This window comes from Drosophila eugracilis, unplaced genomic scaffold, assembly GCF_018153835.1.
Source record: "Drosophila eugracilis isolate 14026-0451.02 unplaced genomic scaffold, ASM1815383v1 contig_415, whole genome shotgun sequence".
NCBI lineage: Eukaryota > Metazoa > Arthropoda > Insecta > Diptera > Drosophilidae > Drosophila > Drosophila eugracilis.
In genome coordinates, this window is record NW_024573278.1 from 1,416,174 (window position 1) to 1,438,879 (window position 22,706).

Consider the following 22,706-nt stretch of genomic DNA (forward strand, 5'->3'; position numbering starts at 1 on the left):
GAAGGAGGGCTGAGGGGATCTTGGCTGATTATATTGCCTTAGGTCAGGTCTCAACTTTGCTGCTGCTGCTGCTGCTTTGTTTATACTATTTACTATTTTCTCAGACTTTGCCTTTAACTACCGTTTTCGCTGTCTTGCGGCTTTGTAATGAAGCCATTAACGGACAATTACCAGGGTGGCCATCTTATTACGTTCAAATTGATTTAGGCCCTCGGGGCCTGGACTGGTTCTATTTGGTTTGTGTATATAGTATATTCCTTTCACCGGTCTATCCTTTCACCTTTGCACTTTCCATCGTCTGAAAATTAACCACAAAATATGATCAGCTCATCCCACATAATTATTAACAAAGTTTTCATTTCAATTTTGGTAAGCCACGCGATCGGGTTGAGTGTGCAAAAGATACACTATCTCTAACGTAAGCTATTAGCTATACTTTAAGGTTGAAAATAAATAATAACTCTTAATATTTTACACTTATAAAATGTTTTAAATTAAATTTCCTACTAATTTTGCAAGTAAAATTAAAGTCTGAAAAATCATAGAGTATCTAAAACTTGCCTTTCCTTATCCAACACTTTTCCTCTTTCATCTTTCTTCTTAAAATTATGACCATGCTGTATTTTTATGTATTGGCGAATCACTCCCATTGTTCCGCTACTGTACAAATTAATTAAAAAATAAAATAATAAATTACCTGGCGAAGTTTTATAGCATAAACACGCATTAATCTTGTCCTATTGACTTAGCTGCTGCCTTAGTTAACCCGCAGCCGTGAGCCCAACGATACAATCCTCTTTCCCCTTTCCATTTCTGTTAATTTTGTACACTCCTTTCCCAGCATTTACATAATTCCAGCCAGCTTTTCAAGTTCAAAAAATATGCAGGCGATTCGGTATCTAAGTTTAATTGTTTTGAATAAATTGAGGAAAAAATGGTGAAATTATAAATCGTCTGTTCACCCATAAATATTTAATGAACCCCACTGGCTAATCAAACGAAAGTGCAATCATTAAATCGCGTGATAAGTGTTTGAGGTTGAATTTTATGGGAGAGTGGAAAATGTCTGAACGGATGTGAATTTATTTTTACTCTTTGGGTATTTATAATGCTAAAAATTCAGAAAAAATAAGATGTAAAATTAAAAAATAATAAGATTTAAGAAAATATCTTATTTCCTAGATCCAAGGGATGTTTAAAATCTTTTAATTACCTTAATAATATTATCATTACATTGTAGCATTGTCAAAATGTGAGTTTGATTGCCCTTTGGGCTAATCGGTTACATATTAATTCAATAAAAATTACCCGTAGAGTATATTTTTGGCCATAATGCATGCTGAAATATATATATAAAAATAATTTTTTGTGCCCCATTCTGGTCATTGTCTGTGCAATTGGCTGAATGCCGTCACCCCAGGGCGGTCATAAAGGGAAACTCCGGCAATTTCGTGGGCAGGGGATAATCGAGAGGAGTGTGCTCCAAAAAAAAAAAACTGGACATTGCAGTGCACGTGCCAAAACATGGTTTAGAAAGTGCCCAAAGCCACTTTTGTGGGACAGCAAAAAAAAAAAATTATGTTATAGACACAGGTAGTGGGGAGTTTCGTGTGTGTATGCCTTTTAGTTTGAAATGGTCGATAAAAAAGCGATTACTAAATTCAATTTAGTCACAAAGCAACGACAACACCTTTGTAGGATTTTCAATTATAAAGCGAAGGCAAAAGAAAAATATGCTAGTCAATGGCGCAGCATAGCTAGTATTTTTTGTTCCCAGACCGCAAAAAGGCAAAATGCAAAGTGCCAGAGGCGTGAAAATAATCCATAAAAAGAATAGCAGTGGGGGGAAAAATAAGGAAAAACTGCGGCGAACAGAAGGAAACACACACACAAAAAGGGGATGCCTGTTTTCCCCATCTTCTCTTTCAGTTAGCAAAGAGCAGAAAGCGCGCTTAAATGATTTTGAATTGTGGACAAACATTGGTGGCATGGAAAAACACGAAGGCGGTGGCAGAGACGACGTGGACACGGACACGGGTTGACGTTGTCAACATTGTAGCTGCGGCTTCTGGCTAAAATGTTTGCGGTCTGGTCAAAAGGAGATGGAGTAGTAGGAGGTGGCATGATGGAGCTAGAGAAGCTAAAAGCTAGGAGGTTGCTGCGATGTTGGTTAAAAATAGTGCCTGGTGAAAAGCCGCGAACACAAGTTGCAAAAATCACGCGCCATGAATCGTACAAAGAGCAATTGAATGGAAGTCATTCCTTTTCATAGGGATGAGAGGCAGAAAGTAGTGGGAATCGTTCCTAGACTGACTTTGGTTGGTATAGACTGAATAGGATGCTGGTTCTTTTGGGTCAACGTTTTCTTTTGGTCTGGATGTGTTGCTCCTCGTTTTTAGGATACTAAACCCTTAAAGTAATATTACAATTTAAGACCTTAAAACTTTTCCCACAAACTTATATATGTATTAACTTGAAACACAACTTATAATAAGTTAAAGTTTTACAATCATAGATTTATGGTCTATACACCTATGGCTTGCCACGAAAAAACTTTAAAACTAAGAACATTCATCAACGAATTATTCTTTAAAAATGTTTGAAAATGCTCTTACATCATGAAAATTATGTTATGAAAAGTTTCATCTTAAGGGCATTCCAACTTCGTCCACTTTGACAGTTGACCCATCTCCGGTCGCCACTTTCAGTTTATTTTGCGTTTCAATTGCAGCACTTTTTGCGCTACTACAAGCCAGCCGCCTCGCCTGCCTGTTGGCACCAACAGCAAACTAACAAGTCACCGGGATTGCTAACAGAAATGTACATGCCATATTTTTTTTATATTCCGGGGCAAAATCAATTGGCATTTCAAATTGCACGCCTTTGAGTTTTGGCGCGCACTGCGTTTGCCATTCGTTTTGAGGGTTTGAGTCTTTTTTTGTTATAATTGAAAAGTGGCCTGGTAGCCAACAGAAAAACCATTGGCTGGTATCTGGATGAAAGGTACATACCACCCGTTCTCTTGATGGCCAAGAAATCGAGGCAAACTGTATTTTGGGCTATTTAAGTTTCGGTCTAGCGGCAGTTTAGGCAAATAGAGCCATTGTCATCAGTGGCAGCAGAGCCCCATCATAGCCATACAATTAATGCAGATGACGATGCTGGCAAGAGTGGAGACGAGACGAAACCAGATTGAATCCATGTAGGCGTCCATTGGCACAGGTGTGCAGGTGCAATTGAAAGTGCTGGTGAACATGTCCGTATGTCCGTCCATAGATGTGTGCTCAGGCAACAAGGCAGACACCAAAATACTTCCTTCATTAGGCTCACCCCTGGAGCCCATTTCCCACTCCCCCAATCCTCATTTTGGGAGCAGCGAACCAACCAGCCGACCGGCCGACCAATCTGTCCCAGTCTCTGGTATCCATTGTATGCTGGAAGTTGGCTGTTATATGCCGTGTGCGTGTCGTTTGGGATCGGATCTGTTGGTCCATGCACTGTACACAAATATGTAACATTTTGGGGTATTAAATAAAGTATCAATAGGTTAGGAAGTTAGGAGGTACCCATTCCTCAGCTTACACTAATAGTTAAAGTTAAAACTAATTTTAGAAAATTCGATGAAAGATTCTTGATATCCAAAATGTGAATCCTTTTTTCTCCAGTGCCCTTTCCAGGGCTACACTCTCTTTGTTTGCTGCATAAATAATTTTAGAGTAAATTAATTTATTCGTTGACATGTGTCCTGCGTTTATTTGAAATTGCATTGTCATTATGCAAATGCACTTTACCCTCTCACCCCGCTTTTGTGTTCGATTTAACTGCCTCTTTGTTTTCTGCACTTCAACTGTTGAGTGACTGCGACCAGAGTTTTTCTGTTGAGTGGCATGATTTATTTGTTGATACAACCGAGTTATTTACACTTAATTTGACAATGAGTGTAATGGTTTGTTTAGCCACAGCTACACTCGTCTATATCCCCGGACTCCACACCTAACAGCTAAGAGCATTTGTCATGGCCTTTATGATTTACCAACATGAATCTCTGGCAGAAAATTCATCATCTTAGTTTCTTGCCTTTGATTTGTTGGAGGTGGCCAAAATCTTATTTCTGTTTGTCCTTACTGGTTGTTAGCCAAGAAAGCTGCAATTTAGTTGGTCATATATCCCAAAACAAATACAATAAATAAATGAACTGAAGGTGTTTCTGGACAACTTTAGGTTTCATGGCAGGATTTTCTTATACCAAGCTAAGAAATAATGGGTTTTAGATGATAAAAATCATATATATAAACTATATGCAGGTTTTTAAGTCAGAGTTATCTAATTTTTTTATTTCGATCTTTTTCTTACATTATTTTTGGCACATTTGCGTAGTCTCTATACATAACTAGTTGATTTTACAATATGGACATGTCTGTGGGTGCTGGTCAGTTGATTGTTGTGTCTGCTTTTGCCCACAACTGACCAAATAACCGACTTTTCACGCCTTCTGGTATTACATCTATGGCCAGAGCCGTGGTTACCATACCTTCCTCCATAGCCCAACCCATCCTTCCCTCCTGTCCACAATGTACCGTCCACAACATTCCGCAGCACCCGCAATAGCGCATTGTGGTTGCCTCATTACAAGGGGGAAATGCTCACGCTTTTCTCTGCAAACTTCAGCTGTAGCAACAACAACAGCAGAGCAGCAGCGTCGGCAACATGTTGCATTTTATGAATGAAGAAAATGTAATTTTACACTTGAATTGCGTGACTTGGAGCGGTGGGTTCTCATATTTCATAGCCTAGAGATGCCGCAATCCATCACGTAAATTGAAAAAGAGCATTGATAGGCAAATTAAGCTCGGTCTGCTCTCTGGGTCCCGCTTGCACAATTGTAAGTCATAGGGAAACACTTGGGGAAAATTTGTATGAGTTTTCCACCTTCTACATTTTATAGTTTTAAAAGGATTTTATTTGTTGAAAAGTGAAGTTAAGGAGATAATTCGCAATTCCTGGTTAAATGAATGGGTAATCAACAAGATATACATCTGTTTTTACATCATAGCTACAAATTTTCTTTGCCAGTGCAACTTGTTGCAACATCGTTGGCAGATGAACGATGCTGAGAATGTCCGCCCCACCTAAGCCGGCTCATTAGTGGGAATCCCAGAAAACCAAAACAGTGATCCTTTCACCACGGGGGGCAACGAACATTCACTTTCGATAGCCAATGACATTCACTTGGCCGACAACAGGCAATTGATCAGCAGTCTGCTGTCCGCTGTTTGTGGCACTCATTAAATGTGTTTCCAATGCACTTTTGAGGCCGCCACCGAAAGTCATTAACAGTTATGGAACCGCACCACACCTGTCTCGCAATCTGTTGGTCTCCAACCGAATCATTAGACGATCTGGTTAAGACTTTTTTTGACAGCAGCTCTTTGCTTCTCGTGATTTGTTCAACTACATTTGGGATTGATTTCGGTTCGTCGTGCGCTGCTTTGCTAAGAAAAAAAGTACACGAAATGTATTACACATACGCCACCGATGCCCGTCGCCAAACGCTGTGGCAAGAATTCCGATTTATTCCATTGCAGTTTGTCATATTTTTCCTGTCGTTGTTGCTTGGCCAAGGCATGCCAGAATGTGGCCTAGTGGTGGCATCGTGTGTTGTTAGCCACAAAAATGTGAATTGAACACGTTTTATGTTAAGGAATTTGTTAAATACTTAGCAATTTTTTTGTTTAATCTTTAAAGACACACCTTTAATATAGATTAAGAAAACTATATAAGTAGCTAGTTACATTGTAGAGTTTAGCCTTTCCTTACCTTTAATTGTTGTAAGTTTTAAAGTTTTGTAATAATTTAAGGTCATATTTCAAAGTTCAACTTACTGATTGTAAGTCCCATTTAAAGTTATAATTTTTTCAAATTTATATATTTTTTTAACTATTATAGAACAATCTTAAATAATAATGAGTTCTTCTGCTCTAACTTACCAGTCAAATTACCTAAGTTTACGTTTTTATATATATTTTTTACAGTCAGCATTCTATTTTTGAATAATAATAATTTGTTGGAATCTACTTAAATATTAACTATCGCACTCACCTCCAGAAGGCTAGCACTGCTAACTTGATCTGACATAAACATGCTAGCTAACCTGCACCTAGCGAATACTTAGCCACTAAATTCGGTTAGCCATGTTGGTGGTTGTATGCTGGTTATATGTATCTTAAACTGGCCCGCACTTGTTGCCATCTTGTCTTGGCATCCATCCAGGCAGCTGCAGATCCGATCATCTCGTCCCGATGCGAAGGCCAGTCTCCGCACTTTTGTCAGACGGCGAACGCGGATCAAAAAACTTGCATATTGCTGGATGATAATTTTAATTCCGATACAGCCAAGCTAGTGAAAGTAGTTTTCATATCTCTTTTTTTTCGGATGTGCATTTGGCTGGCTTTTTGATTTGGTAATAATTCGCTGCGATGTGGCCATGTAAGGCCATTACAAAATATGATGGCTCTATTCTTTGAGCGAAAATGTATTTATGGCTGGCAGATGGCTTTGTCCCTGGTTTTTCCGTCACAAAGAAATAAATAAAGTGAAATGATCCCAAAGAAATAGTTTTGTGGGGGGTTCGGTTACATCACATCATAAGTTCGAGTTCGAGTTCGAGTTTTCGTTTGCCTCTGTTAGTCTTTCACACTTTCTGTTCGCGTGGAGTTGGAGTTTTCATTTTGGGGCCCAGAGCGACACTCATTGTTCAATTTTCCAATTGTCGGCGATAAAACACACAAAGACTTATCGGCCAAGTCAATCGTAAATGCCCCAAACAAGTAGTAGTTGCATGTGCTTGGCTCAAAGTTGATGGTAGGTAGGTAATACGAGTATTAGCCGAAAAGTCATTCGCTTGGCCTGCCTTTCATTACAAGTAATGCTGTGTCTATAAGTGCCACTTGATTTTTACCTAAATGGTTTGCAGTAATGTTAAACCATGAAACATAAATTGTTCTCTTAATCCTGTCTACCATCTTTCTTTTTCGAGCATTTAATTGTGTTTTTGATTTATTTTCAATGAACAAGACTTTTATTAAGATGGTAATACATAATGGTGCTACACGTTTTTGGGAGCTTAAATTCGAAACTTTTTAAAACAAAAATAAGATAGTTCATATGTTTCCTGTACCTACTTTTTAAAAGAAATAGTGAGTACAGGTACAAATTGTAGGATTACTGCCATCACTGATCACTAGTGTAAGCCGCTTCTATTGCTACTTCATTTTATTTGCCATCCAATCAACGCGTTGCCATCTGTGCTACGTCGCTCGTTTATTTGTTGGGCTGGCCGAAAAATGCATTGCAATCTGCATTTTCACATCGCTCATTTCGCTGCCGCTATTGCTTTGTTTGTTTAATTAAGTTTGGGGGCCGTGACCATAAAAATTTTGGTAGTTCGTAGTTGGTTTGGATAAAAATATTTGTGAGCCGGGCTCAACCGGGATTTGAACCCGGGACCTCTCGCACCCAAAGCGAGAATCATACCCCTAGACCATTGAGCCGCATGCCGAGCATCTGGGCATGGCACGATTTTAGCCGCTTCTTTTTGTGGCTCTTTGAGGTGTTTTATTGCTTTTACTGCTACTTTTGCTGACGTTGATGCTGCTGCCGGATGACGTGTTTGGGCCAACTTGTATTGGTCTCCGCTTTTGTCTTTTAGGCTGATTGCTTAAATCAAAAGCAGGGCGAAAGTATGCTACAACTTATTGCTCGAGATAGGTTTTTTACTTTGCCCCTCAACCTGAGCTGTAAATAAATATATTGTGCGGTTTTTATGCCATAAATTAGTTAAAACAACGACTAGACCGAAAAATATTCGCATTTTTACAGGTCGGGCTCATCAATTTTTGCAAAAAGGCTATACAAGAAAATGTCAAAATGTTTTTCCTGGATTTAGTGCCACAAATTACCCCAAAACACGTCCTAGAGCTATGTGAAAAACTGTTTTTTGTAACTTTCGTCCGAAACTTACAACATAAAAACTTTTTTGGCCACATTCTGAAATTTAATTTTTTGGGAAATTTACTTTTTGATAGGGTGAGGACCATCAGTTTTTATAAAAATGGCCAAATAATAAAATGGCATTTCAAAGACAATATTTTACCCAATTTTTGCATTTAATTTGTTAAAAAATGGACGAACATTTCATTTTCATTTATTATTTTAACTTATAAAAATAAGTTAATCTAAAAACTTTTTAACCGCAAATATAGTTTAGTTTGACATAAAATTCTTTTGAACCATTTCAATCCAAATAAAATAAGCTTTTTTCTTTCTTAAGAATAAATGTATTTTGAATTTGATAATAAAGTTTAAAAATATATACAAAACTTAAGGAATTACTTTAAATTTTCTAGGCTATAATTATGCTAAGAAAAATGCAACTTACTAATGAAATGCTTGCAAAAATGTATATTAAGTACAATACCAATCGTAGAAAATGCTAAATTTTTTATTTTTATTTTCTAGAATTGGTAATACTAAATACAAATGAGTTAAAACAATTATTAATTTTAAAAAGTTACTGTTACAAAAGTGCTCAAAATTGACATATTTTATAGAAATTCTACCTTGCGAAACTATTGGAAATCGATTCAAGTTTTTTTAACGAATAAAGTCTGTCCAAAATGGAAAATAACCTTTTAATTATAAAGAATGGTGGTGTTCATATTTCCATTCTAATTTCAAATCTCCAACCTAATGTTTTAGAACTAATCTATTAACTAATAGGCAAACGACAAACTTAAGCTAATTTAAGAGGAGGCTATGTGGGGCTTTTAGGTAAAGATATCTTCGACCAGTTGCTTGGTAATGATGCGATGTGGCCGAGTTGGGTTCACCTTGGGGCGCTGGTAGAGTCGGGCGTTAATGGCATACAGCCGGGGTGAGAGATCGCAGCGCACATTGAACCACCAGTCGCAGACGAAGACCGCCTGTGAGAATTGGGTGCCATTTGGGCAGAGGAACGAGGCCTGGCGTCCATCTATGTCGCAGTAGTGCCAACCTGAAGTGGAATACGTAGTGTTAATCAATTATGGCAGATTTATAATAAAAATTGTATTTCTGTTTAAGGTCAAATCGTAACAGAAACACATGTTTCTGATAGTTTGATTTTTACTCACCCTTGACACCTTGTCTCCATATCGGCAAAGAATCCAGGATACTCCTGTTCGTCGCAGTAAAAATTGGTGTACGGCACCGCCGACAGTATGGGATAGTCAACGCCTGGACGACCTGCAAATGATTTTGTTATTGCAATTAGTGAGGCGCTACCCAGTGGCAAATAAACCGATAAACCGAAACCAAAAACAAACTGCATGTCACGCAGTCGGCGGTTTCCAATCAATTTCACTTCATTCAACCAACCTTACTTGAAAGAAACCTGTAGAAAAAACAGTGCTGCTCTCCTACCGCCCAGAAGTGTCAACTGCAGGCGCTGCCACCGGGGTCACCCAAAAACAAAAACAAAAACAAAAAGCAAAAAAAAAGGAAACAAAAATAAACGCGACATAAACAAATCCCCGAAACCGGTTCCTGTCGCCTCTCTCTGGCGCTAATAAATGAATTTACGAGTAGATGCACTTCTGTGCCAAATATCCATTCTGTTCGCCGGAAAATAATTTAAAATCGTGCACTTTTTTCTGGCCTGTCGCTGATAGCCCGAAATGCATTTCACAGCCACATCTTCAGCGCGAATTGCCTGCCGCCCGACTACCCAAAAAAAATGTACATATTACCCTCGGCCGAAAGAAGGACCCTTCTCCATTGTTTTTCGATTTTGTGCGATGTTTATTTATAGGACTTTTGACTGTATTGTCAATGGGATAAACCATTTTAAAAAGATAATCAGTATTTATTAACTAAAATCATCTACTCTTTAGAATCCTTGAATACAACTTTTAAACTTACCTGGAATAGATTTTCCAAGTTCAAGATACTCCCTCACAGAGGGACTCAAAAAGTTATCTGGTATCTCCGGCAGATCCTTCTCCTGACTACCGCTCTCATCGTTTTCCAAATCCTGTTGCGGCTCGGGTTCGAAATTAACCGGTTCCGGTGCCCGTGGGCGTTTGGCACGCTTGGAACGAACCGTTTCATGGCAATCTGCAAGCAAGTAGTACACAAATTAGACCAATTAACTAAGCCAGCCTCAAAATCTCTAAAGTTCAAGGTTTCGTCGAAGGGGAAAAACATTAAATTCGCGGCGATGCCAATCATTCACTTTAATGTCAAGATACAGATATGATTTGCCCGATGCCCCGTTAGCCACTCCCTGAGCAAGTTAATGAATCAGCCAGTAGCTGACTAGAGTTAACTTTAACCTCAGATGTGTCTGACCCGCTTTTTTGGTTTTTAATATTCTCTTTTGGAGAAGCAATTCAAGCAATTGGGCAACAATTGTTCTCTTACACTATTAGAAATATTTATAAATAGCAGACAAGGAATACCTAAAACTATAAAGATGATCTGGCATAAAAATAAAAGCTTTTAGTAATAAAGTTTATTTCAACAATTATATAAAATATCCAAAGTTGAGTTTTTAAAAATCCAGATAATAATTCTGAAGTATAATTCCAGTGTATGTTCCATGTTGTACATTTCGTTGTAGATTGTGTAGATTTTGTTATTACTGCTTCTGATGACAAGTTTCGTGCGGTTGCCGTTTTTTTTTTAGTGGCTGACCTTGCAGCTTCTTTGGTAGTGGGAAAAGATCTGCCTCCACCTGCAGAACGTTGCGGTAATTGCTCAATAATAATTTTGTTTTATTTATCTCATTTTGCATAGTTTGGTGTTTAGGCTCATTAGCTTGATTTGTTGTTGTTTCTGTTTAATAAACTTGATTTATTTGCGGCTGTAATTCTGCTCCACTTCCTTCACACGGCCCAAATACTAGTTTAGATTTGGTCTTGAAAATTCTAGTTACAAAATTGGGTAGAAATAATACAAAAATTCTATATATTTCCTTACTCAATAGTAACGTTTCATGTCATGTTTATCTTTTTTTGGGCATTTTATTGTCAACCTCACTTTATTTATTTAGATTTTGTAAGATTGCAGCAGACACTGGAAGTTGCCACACAACTTGTTCTTCATTTTATATTCTACATTTCACGCGCAATTTATTCACATGGCTGGCAGTTGTCGCTGTCGCTGATTTTGCCTGTTGTAATTGACCTTAACCTTGTTCCGCAGTTGTCTGTTTTTTATTTACACTTTTTTTTTTTTTACAAACGTTTTTGGTTGTGTAATTGAGTTGAATGTTTGCTATAAACTTTGCCTGGCCAATGATCTGGTATTGCATCGAATCATGGATCGCGAGTGTGGGCTTAGTCGTTAGAATTATCCACAAGGGAAGGCAAAACTCAATGCAGCTGTTTCGATCGATGAGTAATACTTTGAGATTTGCAAAAAATAATTAATGAATGCTCATGTTACTAACTCGTAAATACTAATTTTGATTTTGTAACCATTAAAGCTAAAAACTTCCTGATTTTATTGGCGGCTCTCCAGCAAATTTTGACCAAACCATAAACCATTTACAGACCCAATTCGGTAAGAGGCAGCAGCCGTTAGTTGGCCACAGGTTAGTGTTAGCTAATTATTTAACACGAAACAAATTAACTGCAAAATGCCGAGCATTTCGGCTCAGAGAGCACAGACCAATTAGGCCAAATCCAAACCGCCTCCCACGCAAAAACCAATCGAATGCAGAAAGCATAAAATTAAAAATTAAATTATTAGCCATACGTATAGCCACCTAACAACCACTGAGCCACCACGGCCGACAAATTGCAAAATTATATTTCGCAAAAATAGCAACAAAATTTATTACAATTGAAATAATTACTGTGAAAAAGAAAAACAATCAAATTGTAATTAGGCGCGCGTTGAGGTGAGTCTTGCTGCCAGAGGCCAACTGCAATTGCGGCGACAAATTGTAAAAAAAAAAAAACCAAAATTGCTCGGTTATTCACATATTCATGTGTCCACGTCGGAGCATAAATCTCGATATCTATATCTGTACCCAAGTCCATTAGCCACGCATTTGTTAAAGGCCTTATGTCAAAAAGTTTTGTGCGTGAGAGAAAAACATAAAGTTCTAATAGCTAACCGAAGAGGTAGATACCCTGGGTTAGTTTGTTTATTAGTTAAATCTTAATTTATGATTTTAATATCTTGAAAATATCTTGTATATATTTACAAAAGTTATAGATGGACATTATTGTTGAATATAATTAAGAGTGTAATTATATTTATGAGTTTTTGAAAACTTTAAAAGCGGAATTATTAATAATAAACAGACATCCGTGAACAGGCCATTTGCGATTGCAAAGAGTTATGGTTAATATCATTTTTTAGTACCATTCCTTTTGGAGGGAACTGTTTTTAATCTTTGTCTGTTTTGCAGACCAACTAATATCGTATTTGTAAAACAAATTTCATGGAAAATTGCAATGCCCTCTGCAAGTGTAAAATTTAGCCATAAAAGATTTAATTTTTTCCTTCTTTTAGGTGGGGAACAACGAACGGATGGTAGTGCGTCGTCATGGGGCACACCCCTTTGCCACGTCAGACGGGTTGTTGTCGCTGGCTAGCTGGCTAGCTGGTTGTCTGCGGGTTAGGTAACCCAAACTGAACGGACGTTGTTGCCACTCTCCTCCGGATCGGAGACCACCGCTCCTCACATCCCGCATCCTTCTTCATGTGTTGCTCCATCCAATCTGATGATTTGCTTCGCTTTGGTTGGTTTGGATTTGCTTCAGTTCGGTTCGGTTTGGTTGGTTTGGTTGGCTTGTTGTCGTCGTCGCCCCTGTGATTGGGTTTTTTGTGTTTTTGTTTTTGTACTATATGCAGACTCGCATAATTAAAGTAATTGCCTTTCGTTGTGTACGCGAAATTGAGTCAGCAGCTGAGGGGGAAATTAAATAGCAAACAGAAACGCATTTCACAATTGTAATTGTTGTGTGTGTTTTTGGCTTTGGTTTGACTTGGCGTTGAATTTGGCACCTTTTTGCTGCCACCAGGCCAGGTAATCCTATCCCCGACGACTGATAAAAATCCGCCACATAAATCAAATTGCCACAAAAGTTTTTATCGGCGTAGGCGCATCTTTCTCGTTTTTAGCCCTGTTGCTCTTGTGTAGGCCTATTGTCTTGGCTTGTGGATGATTAGACTTAGGTTATAGGAATCCATTTTGGTCTTGTTTGTACTGTTGCTGCTGAAGTTGGTTTCGACTGAACATAAATTAAACTGTTTTGTGGCTTTCAGTTTTATCAGTTATCCTCCTGTCCGCCTCTCTAAATGGCATTATTAATGTCTAAACCCAGTTGTTGGGAGTGGAAGGTTAGACTGGAGGAGTTAAGGAACTCAATTGGTTAAGTGAAGGAAATTTTTTCCGCATCTCAATTACGGGAAAGGTAAAAGTTCGTATTTTCTTCGCTTTCACAATTAAAGTATGATCATCTAGAAATTAGTTTTGATTTATTGGGTTTGATTCAGTTTCAGTTCAGTTTGTTTGTTGCATCACTGATTTTAGTTAGAAATCCATAAATCTAAGTAATAAGCTTACACTATGAACCTCTTTTTTTACACCCTCTAAGTTAATGAGTGTTTATATTAACACTCCAATCAATGTCTATCTTAAAAAGTATTTTCAATTTACCTTCAACGTACAAGTATCTCGAATAAATTACCCGCTTACTACATCTTAATGTCAGCCATAAAGAGTCATCAGGCCCATTAGCGTTGCCCATTCTTCTTGGCCATAATCGGTTAAAGGGTTAAAAAAGCCAAGCCAGGAAGTGCGAGGTTGAATGTGGAGCTTGGCGGAGCAACAATTATGTGAAAATAAATCATTGGCAAAAAAAAAAAAAAGAGAGTAAAAGACGATGCCATGGCATATCCTTCCATGTCACAGAGAACTGTCAGCGACAGGAGGGAAAACAACAACATTAACCAGGATAATTCAGTTGGCATGATGAACATCATCGGATGGGTGACCAATGGAACAAGGCTTTACTGTCCTTGTTTGTCCTTGCTGTTGCAAGCGCGTAAAGCGGCGCAAAATAAATTAAGCTCATTATATAATTGAATCCTTGATAGGCTGATTATCCACACGGCTTGCCATGTGCCCGCCGTACCGCCGCTTGCCGCCTGCCGCCTGGATCTACCTGCCACCCATCTGCCTCACCCACTCGCTTATTAAAAGGATAATGCCCAGTCAAGCGCAAAGGATGCGAAATGGCCAAACGCAAAAATTATGTAAATGAATTTCCTGTTGCATGTGCCGATACGATGTGGCAGTGTGGCAGTGTGGTGGTGGTGCGTTGGCCAGCGACATTTCCATAAATCTGCCAGGTGGTGCCGCAGTCAAATTAAGCATGGTTGGCCTTAAAAATGATTCATAAATACTGGTATTTCTACAGATATCGTCTTTAATGGTCTTTAATTTAATCAGGTAAAATATAACTTTAGCTAAAGATATCCGGTTGTTAAGTTTGTTGTTAAAAGTTTACAAGAAGCAATATCCGGCTGTTAAAAAAAGTTGTTAAAAGTATATAATTGTTATTGGTATTAAGCAAGGAATACTAGCTTATTATGGTCATAAGCGTCATAGGATAATACCTAAACTTTATCATTATATTGAAAACCACTTCGATTATCCCATCGTTTGTACAGATTACTGTCTTCCCAATCACTGAAACTTCACAAAAACTTGAAAGCCACCGAAAAATTGTCGCGAGCTCCACCTTAAAAATTGGGGACAAAAAGCTTAAGTTTTTCATTTTATGCCGCTCAATCGCCAGTTGTTTTTGGGGAGGGCAGTATATTTTAACGGCAACCTCATGCAGTCACGATTTGTTACAAACACTTAGGCACGGGGGGATATATAAATCTAGATTTCTATATAGTTGTTATGTGTGTGTTTGTATTTCGCAGGCCTCCTTAATCTATTGACTAAATGCATTGCATAAAACCTCGGTTGGCCAGAGCCAAACCTCTGAGCAAAAGACCTAAAACAATGCCACAAAATGAACGAGTTCACTGCTATGTTTGCCGGCAGTTTTTCGTGCAGCAGCGCTTTCAATGGCCGCAAATAGCTCAAAGGCGCTTTGTCTAGCCAGTATAAAATGTGCACCCCTTCTACCACCTCTTCAGATCCCAACTGATATTTAGTATATAGCTGTATATATACCCACTCCCTGTTGCATGGTTAAATTATGAACGCAGCCAAAAATCTATTTGTTAGCCATGTCCAAAAACTTTAAATCCCCCGAACTCCAACTAGTTTCGTTTTAGGCCAAAGAACTTCTAGCTGAATTCGAATTGCCGAATAAAATTTAATACGAAATGCAGTTAGAACCGCTCTCGTTGTCTCCAGATCTTTATCGATTGGCCATAAGACACCCACCAATTCAAGTTAACCGCTGCCTGGCATAATGCACTGAGAAAAAGAATCCCAAAGTTTAAGGAAATGTTTCTAAGCTCGTATTTAGATCATTATATGAAAGTATATCCTGGATTCAAATTATTTAAAATTTATAATGATTATAATTTAAATAATTGTTAGTTATATTTTTATCTCTGTGTACAAACGTAACCAAAACTATATTCGCTTAAGGCTGAGATTCCATAGGAGGTGGTCAGCTTGCCGGGTAAATATACAACAACATTTTCAACTCCTCGATTAATTTACAAACTTCTTACATAAGTTTTCGGCTTGTTAAGCTGCTGTGCCGGCTCATTACAACTATAAATTTACATTCGAGTGTGGGCGTCGTTGGGAATTTGGCTTGAGGAAGGGTTTCATTTTCCGCCAGTTATACGATCAATCTTTTTTTTTGGGAAAATCATAAAGCTAACAAGTTTGGAATTAGGGTTGTCTAGCAGGATTGGTTCGATCAGTTTAATGGACAATCAAACGGTTGGGTAATACAAGAAATGTATACTAATTTGTAGAAAGCTGTAGCCAAAAAACTTTAAATCTCTCTTTAAATCAATGTAAAGATGGGTTAAGTTCAATGATAAATTTACCGAATAACCCTTAACCCACACCCAAAGTCACTGATCATGGTTGTCTGCTACAAAATCAGTTTAATAAGCTTTTATATGTAATTATGCATTTTTCCACGTTAATTGCATTGAAAATCCGCGACTGATTCCCACAGTTTTCCAACCAAACCTCAGCCGTTCAGAATTTTCCACATCCTGGGCGGGCGCAAAAGGTGATGTGCCAGTAGAGGTCGCCTGGGCAGTTTTTCATGTCGCATATCTCATAAATATAAATGACTGAATTTTTCCGCAATTTGTCGCACACAAAACAAATTTCATTTTAATTGAAAATTATGCCAGAGCATTAACATGAGCAGCGATTTAATGGATTCTGTTTGGGGATTTCGCAGATGATGTTGTAGTTGAAATTTATGGATGATTCTGAATGGCATTCTATAGTGAAGCCAATCAAATATTCTATGAATCTGCAGTTTGGTAGAATATTTTTAATAAGATTCTTGATAGATGAAGTGTTATCAAGGAAGTGGATTAATCTCAGTTCACCTTTTATGAAAAAGGGAAATTCCTTGACAAATGGTCAAATCAATTCAGTAAAAACTCAATCTGATTTGAGCTTTGTGGCATTTTTTAAGCCAAAAACTTATCGCCTTTGTTGGCCATTGACTTGGGTAACAGATTTGCATGTGTCAGCTGGGCGGTCCTGCTTTGGTTTGTTTTTTGGCCTGGCCAAATGTGTTGGCTGACAGCCGCATAAATTGTTTTCTCATGTGTGCCAAATGTTTGACTTACGCGCAAAAATGTTTGGCCGAGGTAAATCTTTTGTGTGTGCACCGGCGGATTGGGTCAAATTTTTTGTCTTGTTTTCCGCAACAGAATTTTGTATTTCGCATTTGTATTTGTTGTTAGCCATGCATATAAATCAATTAATTTCGAACATGAAAATGCGAAAAAATTGCGTGCAAAGTTATTTCCTCCACCTGGCGAATTTGCCATTATTTTGGCCAGCTTTTAAGCCCACATTGCTGACTTATCAGCATTTGGTCAATTATGTGCACGTAAATTGATGTGGGCTTAGATAATAAAAACGAGATTTGGTTTACTTTTTTATTTATTTATATAAGGTTCCAAATAAATATTTCATTTCATTCCTTTAAATTATCTTTATAAAAACCACAAGCTTAAGCCAAATATTTTTTACCACCAAACTTAAAATCATAAAAAAACGTAGATATCAAAAATAATTTTCATTTTCTCATAGACATAAATACTTATCTGTTCGCCTGACTGTCGCAATAATTGAAAATCATTTGCATTCGAATGGCAAATGGTTGACTATGGCTAAAACATCTGACAATCTGCCCAAAGCGGATGTGCCGAACGGCAGCTGAAAGGTTATTTGCCAGTTAGAGTTGGCATGCATTACGTATTACGTATACGCCGCGCTGGCTTGGCTTGAAGCGACTGATTTGTGTGGCCAACAGACGGATGCTTTGGCTTTGGGTTAATGTGAGTGGGAAGCCATTCGTCGGGATGATGGGCTCCGAAAAACTCGAGGGCCTGGGGTGCATTCTTCCATCCATTCATGGAGATCAAGCCAAAGCCGATGTCGACGATGAAGACGAAGCCTTCGCCATTACTTGGCAACTTTCAAAATTTAGATGGTAAAGTTTGAAGAGTGGTTTTTAGAAGGAACAGCTCTAGACTAGACTCCCACAATAGTACAGACAGTTCCAAAAAGGTTGTTATATGTAAGTTACTGCCTTTCGGAAAAGAATTCATAAATAAATCTGCAACTGAAGTATGTAAACGAAATGCACTTGCGACTGGATGATGCTATGTATTGGAGGGGATAAAATATATAAACTAAAAAGTAATCATCATATCGTAGTATAAGAATAAGAATATTTCTTAATCATGTTTTTAATATTTAATACTTATTTTAGCATTTTTCCCAATTTCACCTGAGACACAAGACTTCTTTTCAACTTTTCTACAGGGTACTCCCTGCCATTGTCAACACTTTGACATTTCGCCTAGTCTGAGTTATGTTCGCCGGTGTGGGCAACTACTTTTGACATGAAAACTTTATTAAAATCCAACTTATAATCGAACACAATGCCAGCAAATGACTGTTAATTAGAGGCGAGCACAAATCGCACCTCATTGGGATTGAAATGGCAAGAAGGTAACTATCGGAAGGCAGACGTTAGACGTTAGGCAAAAGAAGGCGGATTGGTTCGCATGGCCTTCGCTTCGGTCGCTTAATTTCGCTTTTATTATTGTCTATATATAATTTTTTTCTGTTTTTGTTGTTTTTTTTTTTTTTTTTTTGCATTTGCTACACAAAATGTCGTGCAGCATATTTTTTTTCGGGGTGCGGACTTGGGCAACCTTCAAAACGATGCAAATGTCAAATGCCAAATATATAATAAAATAGAACTTTCCTGTCTGGTGGTTGGTCTGCCGCTGGCTTAGAGTGAGTCTGTGGCCAGAAGTTAGAAAGTTTTCCCAGGCGTCAGCATCTTCAAATGCAATTGCCGCAATATACCGGACTCATAAATAACCTGAACTTTTGCTACTACTGGGACTGGGTAATAAAACACATGCGAATATATTTCGCATGGTGTCGTGTCAGATTTTGCAACTTTCAGGCTCTTCCCAGCCAGCCAGCAAAACAAAAAAATAAAATAAAATAAAATGAAGTTACGCATGCGCCAAGTGGCCAATTGAATTGCTTTGCCTTGCCTTGGCTTGCCACCCGATGGAATGACAAACACCAAAAACAACAAAATCAAATGCAACGCCGTTTTGAACGCAGTTTTTGGCTTGCGGTTTTGTCAGCCAGCGCTTGACACATCAAGGCAGGCGGTCGGTTTGCCTCAACGCCGGCTGCATCCCGCCTCCGCTTGAAGTGAGACACTGAAGTACAGTAGAGATTGGGAGGAAGAAATCTATAATAAAACATACCTAAAAGATATTATTCACTTCAGTTAATGGGGAGAAGAAATAATAACAAAAACTATAAAAATTCGTTACCCCAAAATTTTAAAAGGTTTCTTATTTCTTTGGCTTAAAAAGTGTTTTTAAAAGTCCCTTCCAGGACTTATAAAGTTCTTAAAATTCTTTCAAAATTAATTTATCGCCATAATATTTTGAGTTTTATCAAAATTTATTTTTAAATATAAAACTATTTGTACCAACAGCCTTATAAAATCTTTCTTGGTTTTAAAAATTGAAGAATATTTCAGATATAATTGATATAATAGGTTATATTAGGTTTTCTTTAGTGACTTATCCCTGTAACTTCAACTAGAAAAGAATACATATATGTACCTCAATGTGACGGCGTTGTCGTGTAATCTGCTAGAATTTATTGCGCTTAACTGGCATTTTTTGTGTGTGTAATTTGATTAACTAAATCCAAGCCAAAACAACTTGTGCCAAGCCAGCCTTGTTGCTTTGACCATAAAAAATAGTTCTTCTGTTGTACATGGCTAGTGAGAATACCCTGCAGTTTTGGCATCTCTTTGTACTTAAACACATCTGTCTAAAATATATTGATCACCTATAAATCTCTTAAAGGAATCTAGTACTTTATGAAATTTTTATGTCTGTCTATCATGATTGATATGCAAATGCCACTACTTGAGATTTTTGGCTATAAGAGATTGAATAATCGATAATTAAAAGTCAAAGCTCGAGAATTGATTGCAAGTGTGAATAAACTTTGCCATTTTTTTAAAGCACTTTACTGGGATTTTTAATGGTTTTTAAATTAAAAAAAAAAACATAAATTTAGTTTATGGTAAGGGTAAAACGATCTTAAAAAGTAAAAGCCAGGGCATCTGTGTAACATAAAGTGTATTGTAAGACTCGACGAAGTCAGTACATCTTGTAAGTAACCTCTCTACTTAGCATTCGAGGCACATAAATATTGTGGGAATTTTTGATTTATGGCCTGGGGGATTGTCTTCACAGCTTACCAGTAAATAATAAATATCCACAAATGATGATGAACACAAAAGTTATCCTCGGCAACATGTTGCTGATGCTGCTGCTGCTGTTGTCTGCTGCTTGTAAACTGTTATGTATTTATTTTTGGCGGTAAGCAATTCCTTTTCTTTCTTTTTTTGGGACTCCCACTCCTTAGTTTTGATTTATGTGTTGTTTCTGCTTTGACCTTTTGCAATGTTTGTTAGTTAGTCTAAAAACACTCGCACTTACTTTCGTGCACTTGAAAACCGATCGACAAGGCAACAGAAAAACCGCGTGCGGTACAGCGATTTAACAACTGGTTAGTTTTCGCTTTAAGAAACAATTACAATCAATTAGATTTTATTAGCAAACAGCCTGCTGCTGCCGTTGCACTCGTTTGTTTTTATATTTTTTGTTGTTTTCGTTTTTTCACTTTTCCTAGTTTTCCTAGTTGAAAAATGGAAAAACAAGCCACACCAAAGCCAAGCCAGAGATTGCTTCAATTTTGCATGGCCTATAAAGCAGTTAAGTCGTATGTGAGGCGGTTGCTCAATAGGCCGCCAAAATAGCGGGCGGGTAAAAGTTTCACGTTGCTGCACAGTTGATGTTAATGTTGCTGCTGAAGTTGCAGTTGCAGTTGCAATTGCCTCAGTGTTTTTGCTTTTCAATTTTTCTCCTTTTTTTTTTTACAATCTTTTCCCGAGACAATGGAGTACACGAATATGGCACAACACAACAAATGTGGCCGGAGACAATAATAATACAACAAGTTGTATTTGTGTTTCACTTTTTTATTATTATGGCCTGTGATTCTTGGGTCTATTGATCGACAAGTACTACAACCGTTCAACCAGACGCTTCAACCTCAACTGACTGCAATTGTTGTTGAATACGATTACTTGGCAGCAGTCTAGCCAGAAACCACAAGACTCACTCCAATCCACTTCACTCCACACTCGGACTCAGATTTGAGTGGGGCTTTTTGAGTTGGGTCTGAACTCGTTTGTCGTGCCTCCAAAAAAAAAAAAAACAAACTAAATATAAGTTCAACTTGAGCGCGCACTCGGCTAGCTTACTTTTAATTGTACTAACTAGCTCGATCTACTCTGCTCTGATCTTACGCAATTGCCAATTGGCCGATGAATCACGTAAAAGTTCGCAGTCTACTAGAGAGCCCCGAACCCTATTTTGGGCAACCTTCGAGCTGGAAAAACTAGACACAAAAGAACAAAAAGCTAGCCTAGCCACCTAGGCCACAGCTTCTAATTAATAGTGTAATTATGTTTTTCATTTCATATTTTGTATTTGGTTTTGGCTAGAGCGGAAAAACCTTTTGCTGAATGACACTTTGTTGCCATTTTTTTTTGGGGGGCCTTTCATTTTTTTTTGGAGGTTTTCTGTCGCTTTTTTATGTTGGCTATAATTGCAGTGGAAACAAAACTCAACTACTTGGATTAATCAAATTTGAGTCTAGAAAGGATTTTAGAGTTTTGTATTATATAAAGGATTTATAGATTAAAATACTAAATTTATTTATTTATATTTTTTTATATTCATTAATCCTTATATGGTTCAATAATCTGTTGAGTTTTTAACCAAAGAATTTTCCAAACTCCCATTTCTGTCAGTGTTCTGGCCAAGAGCATCTTGATTGCGAATCATTTTGTAGTTGACCTTGCATTGTAGGTCTTTGGCTGCCACAGAATGTGTCTTGGACATTGGAGGCTTCTTCTTCTTTTGGTCTGGACCCGCATTTCAATGCATTTAATGAAGACACACAAAGAAGGAGGAGGAGGACTTTAGGAGGGGCAAATGATTTATTCCGTTGCTGATGCCATGTGCCATGCTCCGACCAGCATTCGCAATTAGCCTTGTCCAGATGGTTCCGATCGAATTGGCCGCTTAATGTGGCTGGGCTAGCATGGTTTTGGCATCAGTCAGTCAGTTCGGACAGCTTGGTCCAAAAACCTGGGGTGATGTCGGTGGGCAAGCAGTTGTAGGCAGCACCTCAAGGCCTCCCACATAAATCATAACCACATTAGCTGCCTGCCGTCCGAACGCCCAGATTGAGGCGTGCAGAAATCACTGTTCGTTCGCTTCCCCCAAAATGGTTAATTGCAAAAATAAATACAAGAAAAGCGTACACAAATTATGTATTATATAAAACGAGAAAACAATTATTAATGGCAAAAGCCAAAGAGTCGCGACTGCTGGGCATTACGCAGCCGATCTGAGCCAAGTCTAAATAAATAGAAAAATAAAAATAAAAACGAAAACGAAAAAAGCTGGCTAACGAGGCGGCGCAAAACGCTACCAAATTGCGTGTCCGGCTGAGAGTCCGATTGTCTGTAATTGATAAACTGGCCAAAATGAACTCGACCGACTGTCTGTCTGTCTGTGATCGACTGACGTCGGCTTATTTTACCACAAAGTTTATTAAACAAAAATTTATGTTCATTCCAATTGAAAATTGCGTTTAATAATCGCCATTTTTTTATGTTTGTAACTTTAATTACAGACTAATAGTTTTAATGTTTCTGCCAAAGTGTTATATGAATTAAGAAATGAATGTAGAACTAGCGAAAGATCCATCAAACAAAGCCGACGAAGGTTATGTAATCTCCAAAGGCATATTAAATCAATGTCTACAACAGAGCTGATCAAGTTAT

General features: G+C 37.9%; 2 protein-coding genes and 1 non-coding gene across 3 annotated transcripts in view; 1 reads left to right on the top strand and 2 right to left on the bottom strand.

Annotated features, from left to right (window-relative positions):
• The window catches only part of LOC108116806, a 56,872-nt gene that overhangs the window by 27,438 nt on the left and 6,728 nt on the right, over positions 1-22,706 (top strand).
• Positions 7,479-7,550, bottom strand: Trnap-ugg. Its single transcript has one exon. It is a non-coding gene; the product is annotated as a tRNA-Pro (tRNA).
• Positions 8,313-21,019, bottom strand: LOC108116888. The gene is made up of 4 exons (XM_041818943.1): positions 20,046-21,019; positions 9,958-10,152; positions 9,171-9,282; positions 8,313-9,051 (listed from the first exon to the last, which is right to left on the bottom strand). Exons 1-4 carry the CDS (start codon positions 20,101-20,103, stop codon positions 8,826-8,828), a joined length of 591 nt encoding a protein of 196 aa, XP_041674877.1. The 5' UTR covers positions 20,104-21,019; the 3' UTR covers positions 8,313-8,825.